At 41.9% G+C, this 10,059-nt stretch overlaps 1 protein-coding gene across 1 annotated transcript; it reads left to right on the forward strand.

Annotated features, from left to right (window-relative positions):
• The first annotated feature begins 402 nt into the window (after positions 1-402).
• Positions 403-9,151, forward strand: LOC136434772 (F-box/LRR-repeat protein 5-like). Its single transcript, XM_066427817.1, has 10 exons — positions 403-536; positions 1,617-1,754; positions 2,048-2,245; positions 2,926-3,088; positions 3,700-3,909; positions 4,517-4,687; positions 5,251-5,372; positions 5,591-5,673; positions 5,978-6,664; positions 7,324-9,151. The coding sequence occupies exons 1-10, from the start codon at positions 456-458 to the stop codon at positions 7,550-7,552; spliced, it is 2,082 nt and encodes a 693-aa protein (XP_066283914.1). The 5' UTR covers positions 403-455; the 3' UTR covers positions 7,553-9,151.
• Positions 9,152-10,059: the final 908 nt, after the last annotated feature.

A 10,059-nucleotide genomic window follows, 5' to 3' on the forward strand; every position in this document is an offset into this window, starting at 1 on the left:
ACGAAAAATAGGGGTACTGCATGAAATATTAAATAAAGAATAAGAACTTTTTGCAAATAAGGGTCAATGGTCTAAGTTATTTCAAAATTTGCTGTAAGAAAAACAAGTACAAATATGATATACTGTTCCCAATGTTGGATAAAAATAGAAAAGTTAGTCCTTTCTTGCACTAATTTTACATACACCCCTTTTCTGTAACGCCCCTCTTACGCGCCATACACCGCATGCAAACACAACGTACCAAAGTGAAGCCAAGAAAAGTTTTAGAAAACCTGTATCCATCACTAGCTAAATAAGCATATTTTTTGGAAACTTGATATTTTTGTATCTAAAATCACACAATAATCCATATTGTTGATGAATAGTTGCGTGCCTCATAACAGTCTGTACACATTTGTTCTTTGCGACTATCTGCGGTTTAAGTCGGAGGTGTTGGTGTTGGAAAGGAAATCGTCATGGCGCCACCAGAAGAAGTGGACGTCTTTAAAGTGCCACATCGGCGCATGAAGGAGCTTGTCAACTACTACTGTCAGAAGGTGAGTTGCAGAAGGTCTTCTAGAACCGAAGGCAACCATGTTTGCTGGGCGTTGATGTCGGGAAGATGGTATATTTGGGATCCGATGAGAGGAGATTTTGGCGTCCTCATCGCTGGGCGCCATTTTCATCTCAGGATCTGTCACGGATGTTTACTTGCAGCGCTGGCAGCTACGTACTTCACAAACTGTTGCTGCTTTTTATGTACCAAAGAACTTTTAGAAGTATCTAGATAAAACAGTCTCCTTGAGTAGCTCACGCAATCCTCATAACCTTGATATGTTCTTTGCAGAATTAAGCACCCTTGCAAACGATATCAAATTACGTCACATGTTATTGAGAGTTGATGAGTTACACAATAATAGACCACCAGACACTACCTGTACCACTGCCCTCGGTACGAAAAGGAAAGACAACACATGCTGCTAGAAGCTGAGAACTTATACGAGACATACAACATTGCAGAGGAATGCAGAGACACGGATATCGTCACTCTAGCCGGGATGAGAGAAGACCTCCCTGAGACAATCAACAAGCAGATGTACTTAGCTCTCTCCCGGTACATTGAGAGCACGCACAGACTCGATGTGCTCTCCTAGAAACACTTCCAGCAGCACGCAAGCACAAGCGACCAAGAGTTAAAGACCTAGAGAGACAATACCCTCGTATCTGAACCAAGCGTAACACAGCACCAAGAGACCACGTCTAGCGATATAATAGACGTTAAACAAGGACAACAACAACAACAACAACAATTTTCTTACGTTAATTGTTGCGTAAATACCATCGTTATCTCTATAGGCTTTTATTTTCTCTTGAAGGAAGTACTTAATATTTGTTATCTTTAGCAGTGTCATTGTTTTGTTGTTATCTTTGTACGCGAATGTGTTAAAAGTCTTAAAATGAACATGACTACATACATACTTACAAAGGAAGGAATTAAGTTAACATGAACATTATTTTAGCTAAGCTAACTCACGGTTAAAGGGTTTGCTCTGTCAGAATGATTTTAAGCTTCCGAAGACTGTTCACTTCTTATCGTGGGAATGTTTTTCCTTACTTATTATCTCCTTGCTTCTTAGCTGTCCAAGACAGACTTCTCGAGTAACCGGGACCTGGGAAACCTGCTGAAGAGTCTTGAGACAACTTTCTCAGAGTTCAAGATTCACGAGCAGATTGAGAATGACTGTATCATGAACAAGTTACAGCGACGGCTTGAGGTAAATGTTTATCCTGGAATGACTTCCCATTTTTGTTGCTGCATGATTCCTTTTTAGCTAATTCAGACACAGCATGGTACCGAGTACAAAAATACAGTTCAAAGTTCGAAAAACAGTTCAAATGTCCTCAAAGTCAAACAGTTCAATGTTCATTTTCGATTGTTTGGCTGGTGTGTTTCGTTGAAGGGCGGTTATACTGGATACAGATACTGAGATACATACCGGCTGTCAAGTCAAGTCAAAGCCTGTGTAAGATTGTACAAAGACATCAAACAACGGTCTATTCCCCCTAGGCCCTGTCCATTCAAAATGAGCAAGTGGGTGAGGTCCACTCTCACAACCAGCTGTCAGAGATGTTGGAGCTGGTAGCCCAGGGCTACAGACTGGTGCAAAAGGGGGAGGGTGAGATGACAACTTACGGGAAGGAGCTACAGGTCGCACTGGAGAACTTCACCCAACGTTTCCTGCCTCACATGAAGGAGGAGGAAGAGGTCAGATTTTCTAAAAGCAAATTTTAAGTTATTTAGTGTCGTCGGTGTGGCGAAACAGAGCATTGTCATAGGTTGGGGCATAGACATGCCCCGACGTTGTGGGCACTTTTCCACTAAACCTTCGCTGGCAGTAGAGTGACACTCACCAAGCGTCTTCAACTAATCTGTCTAAAATGTGCCAAAAAACACACTATGGATTTGGTGGCTGATGTACCAACATTTAGAACATTTGCCACCAAGAACCGTACAATCTCTTTTTTAAATCTTATTTGATGATTTCTAATCTAATATTTTGGGTTAAATAAGTTTTAAGACCTTGAAAGCTTGATAAAGTTTAGACATAATATTCATTAGAAGCTGCCATTAAGTAAAATTATGTCCTATTAATTAAAACGATGATCAAACATTCATCATTAGACATTTTTTTATGTCAGTGTATGACATTTCTCTTAGTGTACCATATTTTGTGAGGCCGTCTACACGAATACATAGTTTCCTTATATATATATATATACACTTCAGGATGACTGATGATCAAATTCCATTGGTTTCATTCAACTACATGTACTATTTAATGTTTTACGTTTGTGTTGTACCAACCGCTATTGGTATAGATTTAGCACCGCTAGTGGTTGTTTTCCAATCATTGTGAAGGCTCATTGGTTTCCCTCCCTCCTTAGGTGTTCCAGCCTCTTCTGATGGAATACTTCAGCTACGAGGAACTCAAGGACATCAAGTCTCTCGTGATCAAGCGCCACTGTCTGTCCAAGTCCAAGTACGAGGCAGAGTCCAAGGAGAACAAGGAGAAATCAGATGAAGACAACAAGTCTGTGAAGTGTAGAGGTGGGTTATACTGTGAAGAAAGGTGTAGGAGGTTTATTACGAATTGTAGGTAACTGTAGGTCACTTGGTGATACTCAAGAAGTCCAGGAAATACTCTGCAGGTAAAATGACTTGTTAAGATAATCACAATGAGTTGTTTAGACAAAGGATTACTTAGATGCCGGCATGAATGAACAATCCAAGAAAATTGATATTTATTAGTCAAAGCTTTTGACAGACAGCATAACAGGAATGTCCCAGCTACAAGCATTATGATAGGTTTCTTTCACTTGATTGTTAGTAATTCTTTACAAATATCCATGTAATGTGGACCTAATGTTGAGAACAGTTTAGATTGTGATATTTGCTTTGCAAGACATTGTCACCCCCTGAACAGTGAACAGCAACGACTGAGGTTGATCTGACACCGACATTAAATGCACGAACACGAGAGATTGCTGACGACTTGCTTGGCACAAGTTGGGAACGGAATAAAATAGCTTTTAACAAATGAAGAAGACAGCATGTAAAAGTTCTGTAATCTAACTGCCAGTTATGACAGCTTTAAAGGTGAGGTATGCCACTGTTTAAGACAACATGTGCAACTTTACTAACTGCCATCCTGCAATAAGTCTGCTCTGCAGAGGAAGCCCAGCAGCAGGAGCCGGAGCAGGTGGAGGTGTCTCCCATCCAGACCCTGCCGTCAGAGATCCTGCTGCGTGTGATGTCGTACCTGTCCCCGCGGGACCTGTGCAGGAGTGCCCAGGTGTGTCGCAGCTGGTCCGACCTGGCACGCGATGGCCAGCTGTGGCAGGTGATGCATCCGGCACGATGGGCTCAAGGTGAGACCAGTTTAAGGTCTTCTTACCCTTTTTTTTAAAAATTCATTTCTGACATCCTTTCGTCTTGCAAGACTGGAGCTGTAAATTTTTCCCACTGCTTATTCTTTTTCATTATATTTGACAGTAGAGGAGGTCACGGCGTCATAATTAGATAATGTACTATCATAATGTTGACAATACATTATGGCATAACATGCTATATTTTTATGCAATACACCATGATGTTGTCAGCTTTTAGTTAACAAATGGAAATTCTAAGACTGAAATCGGAATATTTTGCTGTAGCTTCCACCTTTATCTTACGGATGACCCTGTAGCTCAACTGGTAGCAGCCTCACAGTTGAGCTCCTGGTTCCAATTAGTTGGTAACTGGGAGACCCCGGTTCAATCCCGGGCAGGACATCTCGGTTGGGGCTGCACCCACCTTTCAGAAGGGATGTGAAATCGAGGTCCCATGTTCGAGGGGGTACCTTGATCATGTTAAAGAGAAGGGCTAGCCGCACCTTCCTGTAGAAATTTGCCTTGCTACATAAACAGCAAGGAAACTTGCTGCCCTATGTGCCACTAGGCACTACAAGGATCTGAACAAACCACCTTTATCTTGCAGGTGACTGGCGTTTTGGGTTCCTTCCGGATGAGGACCCAGACGACCTGCCGATGTACGGGGCCATGGGCGGGGAGGAGGAGACAGATCTGTATGTGGTCGTGGACGAGGATGCTGACTTCGACGAATCAGCAGAGAGTGACAACAGCGAGTCCAGCAATCTCAGCTACACAGGTATTAGACTCAGAGGCTTTGTAAATTTTTGAGGAAGTACTGATTAGTTTGAAAAGGTCCTCAAAATGGATTTATTAGATACTGTAAATGCATTTAAGTCTGCTGTGATTTGATTTCATAATAGGGAGAAAATTGAGTGTTTGCGGTGGTTTTAAGTTCTGGGTTGAAGTACTTGGTTAGGCAGGTAAAAGGCAGAACAAATAGCCTGACGAATCATGCTCCTAGTGGCCAGTCGGTCCTGTAACCGCCATCCCCTGGGCTGGGGGGTCAGTAACCTCCGGCCGAGAGCTTGTGTAAATACAGGCTAGCAGAACAAACATTTTCAAAGGGGAAGAGGTCACTGGAAAAGCATGAACATGAAACTACAATTTCAACATTTACAGTTTGTAGTCTTTTGCAGTGTGAGAAAGTTCTTCACTTGTATATTACAGATGTGTAAAAGGTTTTAAGATTGATCTGAAATAGTTTGAAGTACAAGTCATATATGCAACCCACTTAAGACTGCTAGAACTTAAAGTTGCTTGAAGTGTCCATACCTAAACCCATGTGCCCCTGTGTTAAAGCTGCCTGTATCCAGCGGGAGGCTAAGATGTTAACGTCCATGGTGAGAAACCTCCTCCCCCATGTGAACCGCTCTGTCCAATCTCTGGTGCTGAGGGGCAGCAGAGGACTCACCAACGGACTGGTAAGTTTGTCAACTCCAGGGATGCCAATTCTTTTGTAGTTGGTCCATAGAGTATTTCTTAAAAAGGTTTTAAAACATTTTTACACCCAAATATTCTACAATATGAATTTGCTGTATTGTCCTTTCTATATATCTTTTACAATAATGTACAATGTTACAACCACTTTCCATAACTTGATTACGAACCTTTGTTATCTTTTGGTTGTTTCTTTCTACAGGTGTACAAGCTGATTGTGAGCTGCCCTAACCTGGAGTACTTGGACCTGTCTCACACCAATGTGTCGGATGTTGCCTTCAAGGGGTAAGAAAATTGTCTCATCTACTGTTTCACTACTAAGATCCTAAAGTTATTTGAGTCAGCATGTATTCCCTGTTAGAAATTCTAAATATCTCATGTAAATCAACATTTCAAATGTGAATTTTCTTCCCCTGGTTTTCTAGTCATGCATGGAGTAAACTTTAAACTGTGTTCCCCTGGTTTGTATTCATGCATAGAGTTAAGATTGAACTTTGTTCCTCTGGTTTCTGGTCATGTCTGGGCAAACTCTGAACTTTCTTCCTCTAGTTGCTAGTGATTAAGGTTTGTTTCCTTTGTCCTCTATTAGGCTTGGAAAGCGTGGTGCAGGAAGAAAGCTCCGTCACCTCGACCTCTCAGGCTGCGTAAACATCACAGACTTGACCCTCGTCCGGCTGTCCAACGGGCTCGGACGTCTCACCTCAGACAGCCCCAGCGTAGCACATTCTGCAGAGAACAAGAAGCGCAAGGAAGCCTCCAAGTACATCTGCTGCGACTTCTCTAACACTGAAGGCAACTCGGGCGCACGTTACAGCAGTGACATCACTGCTGCAGACTTCCCTGTGCCCTGCCACACCGGCTGTGCCCAAAGCAGCAGCCAGTTCGAAGACATTGAGTGCTGTGAGGGCTTTTCGGAAAGGACTTTTTGTGTTTCCGAAACCCCTGCTCAGTACCAAAGGACTTGTTGTGGTTCTGAGCAGAAGAGATCACCCCCCTCCCCTCCCAATAATGACATCGCATCTGCTTGGACTTGTTGCATGTCTCAAGAGGGGAACCGCCCATTCCAAGGTGACAAAAATGCAAGAGATAACAGTCGCCGCAAGAATAACAAAGACAATGATTATGCCGACAATGATAATGTTGGCAAAAGGACTAACAACTGTCCCCCCAACAATGGGGATGTGGACAAAGACTTTGATGAAGCTGAGGATGTGACCAGAGGCCTGGCCTACCTGGACCTGTCAGGATGCTACCAAATCACAGATGAGGGGCTTGGGTAGGTATTGGCTGATAGAGGAGCCGTGGTTTATGTCAGTGTCTGTTTTATTCTGTGTTTTGATGAACAGTTTTGAAATACAAGTACTAGTAGTTTATTACAGACTCTGTATGATAGTTATAAGGATAGTACCAGGCTATTAGCTAGCAATGTCAGGGTGCTGTTTGGATGCCCTACACTAAGAAAACAAAGAAATTAGAAGCACTGTGTTGACATGCAAAGCTACAAGGTAATTGTTAATCCAAAGGGCCCATTAGGGAATTTTGTTTCTGACTGGTTCCCTATGAACCCTAGCTCTAAAATTAGTAAAAGCAAGGACAGTACTACTACTACTAGCAGTGATGTAAGGGTTTGTGGTAAGAGATTACATGCAGTTTGTAATACAGATGACAGGTGATGCTGTGGTTCCATGGATGCCTGCAGTAACTGCAGTTTGGTATGTGGTCACCAGGTGGCATTGCACACATGCTGCTGAGTTTGGGCTAATGTTTCAGAGGTTTCACAGAGCCATATGCAAATAATGGTACTTAAAACTTTATTTGTTTGAAGTGGACCAAGAAGGAACTGGGTATTGTTTAGAAATGGTGGTAAAATTTTGTTTAAATTTTCTTTGTTACCAACTAAACAAATAGTAATCATTGTAAACCTGGTCCCTACAGTTCCCTGGCGTCCCATGGTGGCCTCCCTCAGCTGACACACCTGGACCTCTCCGGCTGCCTCAACATCACGGCCGAGGGGCTAGCCGCGCTCGCCGACAACTGCCTCTCCCTCGACCACGAGCAGTTCTTCTACTGCGACAACATCACGGACGGGCCTTTCTCCGATACCGCCAGCGGGTGTCAGAACCTCCAGTGTTCGTCTCGCGTGTGCTGTCGCTCCGGGGAGTAGATGGCGCGCGACCCTACAGAACCTGCTCTGCTGTTAAAAATCAGGGAGTATTGCCTGGTTATATATATGAAAATATAATTATATACTCGCTCTATGCTCTTATGTCAGCTTAGCTGTTTAAGAAGCCAAAGAAGTACAGACTTCCGAATTACGTACCAAAGTTATGCCAGTAAGTCTTTTTGTTTTGTGTTTTCTGTGTTTGTTATTTGTGAACAATGCAAAGTTCTTCTCTCCAACAAGGGGTGTCTGAAAGTAGTGTCGACATGCATGAGGGTCTTGCAAACTTTACGATTTCAGTTTGTTTTGTTTTTCAATGTTTTGAATATGATTTTTGCTAATTTAACGTTTTTGTGTGTTCGTAGGACACTCAGAAACTATAAGTATCAGAAAAATCATTACATACATTTTTGTAGTGTGAGGGAGCAACCTCTTTACCTCACAAATCTTTTTCTTTGGCCAGTAAAAATAATGCCTGTTTTCTTTGTATTGAAAAAATTTCAAGCCAATAAGTTGTAAAATGAAAGACAACTAAGCTTCAAATAAATGTTTGTAGAAATTTTGTCGCTGACAACTGAATTAAGTTCTAAAATTGAACAAAATCTACATGATAACCCACGTAATATACATTTGTAGTTGACATCTATATACATCGTTGTTGGAAAAGAGACAGCTTTTATGGTGACAGCTAAGCTGTTCATGTACATTTATGTATTACATCACATGTTGCTCAAAAATACCGCAGTTGGAAACTTATACAGATACTTGCTACTTCTTAAAGCAAGTTTGGAAAACGTCTTTTTGAACATCTTGTATTCCAAAGACAAACATCTGTCAGGTCCAATCTTTTCAAGCCTAAGCCCTGCAACATTCTTAATAACTGTTCATGGGACAAGACTGGGCGCTTTAAATATTAAACAGTGCCAGGTTTCTTTTCATTCTTATAGAGAATAGACAATGAGTAGTGTGAAAGACTTGTCTTCTATTATGTAATGGTCATCAGTTTCAAATTGGACGACACAATCGATGAGGAGACATCCACAGATCCGGTCTCCATGGCAACAGCACGGACTTGGACGAAAGCCAGTAAATGAGCGCCAGACAGTCCATCATCCTTGGCTACATGGTGCGGAAGTGACTCCTCTTACCACTCGGGTGGCAGAGTGCACCTATTAGTGACACCCTGCATGTGACTAACTGTCAGAACTGTCGCAGGAATGCTGGGATCATTGACATGCAAACGTGACGTCTGTTCGCTAAAGATAAAGCTACAGAATACATGACATGTACGAGTATTTTCGCTGTGTGTTCTGAAAGTAATATATCTGTCTGAGCTTGCTGTATGCTACTACAGTGGACATGTAACTTTAGGTATCACTCAGATGAAAGAAGCAATATAAATCTATTGGAGACAAAATAAGGATATAGTGTTAGAAATCTTTCAGAAATTCAAAGGATGAATCGATAGCTATCGGGAACGAGAAGACAATGTACGTGTAGTTGCATTGCTCTTGGTTGCCTCAGAGCCATTCTGTTATCTCTGAAATACTGAGTGATTGTATCACATGTAAATTACATGAAGTAAAAAAACTTACCCAGTTATTCTTTGTTCTTGTCTGTTAGAATTGGCTTACTGAGTCATTTTCAGATGCAAGGTAAACCAGTCTTTTGGCTAGAAGCCACTGACTTGAGTATAAACTAAGTCTCCTACTTGAAAATAAATGAGCTATGAAACAGATTCCTGGCCTGGCTTGGTACGTTATGGTGTACCATTTAAGGACAAGGTTGTCTAAGGACATGGTCATGGACGTATGACAGATGTAATAGTCTATCTAATTGGTCTGTGTATAACTAAAGAAAAATTCATATTTCATTTTGCGAAGGTCAAGGTATTGAAGGGAGTTTGAATGAGAATTATGAACAACCGTCAGTTGGGCAAGTCCATAAAATGCGTATCATTCATGCATATCTGTGGAGATGACATTGTACGGCATGATTTATTCTTTTCATAACTAGAAGGTCTTACAGAGGTGAAAGGGATACAGATTGGATGTATATTATGCTGGGGTACTTGCCAGGTGAATTCCCTCATGTTTCCTACCAGTGTGCCAGCCACTCAAAGCATGTACAATGTGTCAGAAAAATTAGTTTCTTGAGGCAGAACCTAGAGGATATTTATCTCACTCCTCAGCTACCTTCCCTAGAGCCAGAATGGAGTCTTGGGGAAGGTAGTAGAGGTTGCCAGGTAAAAGTCCAATGTTCCTACTACTATGCTCTTCCCAACCTTATGTGTACTTTTAAGTCCTTGTCTCCTCACTCCAGGCAATATGTAAGCCATTGTAGACATTTTATGTGCTGTTTCTACTGGTACGAGATAGCATTGCTATCTGAAAGTTCAGATGTCTTGGATCAGGGGCAAAAAACAGGCGGCACTTGACAGGTCAGGTCTCCACGTTCTAACTGTGGCTGTACAAAGTTAACTACCCTTACGAATCTATTTGTCACAGAAG

The sequence above is a fragment of the Branchiostoma lanceolatum genome, chromosome 5 (assembly GCF_035083965.1).
Source record: "Branchiostoma lanceolatum isolate klBraLanc5 chromosome 5, klBraLanc5.hap2, whole genome shotgun sequence".
Lineage (NCBI taxonomy): Eukaryota > Metazoa > Chordata > Leptocardii > Amphioxiformes > Branchiostomatidae > Branchiostoma > Branchiostoma lanceolatum.

Bases quoted from the DNA above. Each gene is read 5' to 3' on its own strand.
- LOC136434772 (XM_066427817.1), top strand. From the start codon at position 456: ATGGCGCCACCAGAAGAAGTGGACGTCTTTAAAGTGCCACATCGGCGC. The intron at 4,688-5,250 runs GTATTAGACTCA...CCTGTGTTAAAG, and splicing joins CAGCAATCTCAGCTACACAG to CTGCCTGTATCCAGCGGGAG. The intron at 5,373-5,590 runs GTAAGTTTGTCA...TTCTTTCTACAG, and splicing joins GAGGACTCACCAACGGACTG to GTGTACAAGCTGATTGTGAG.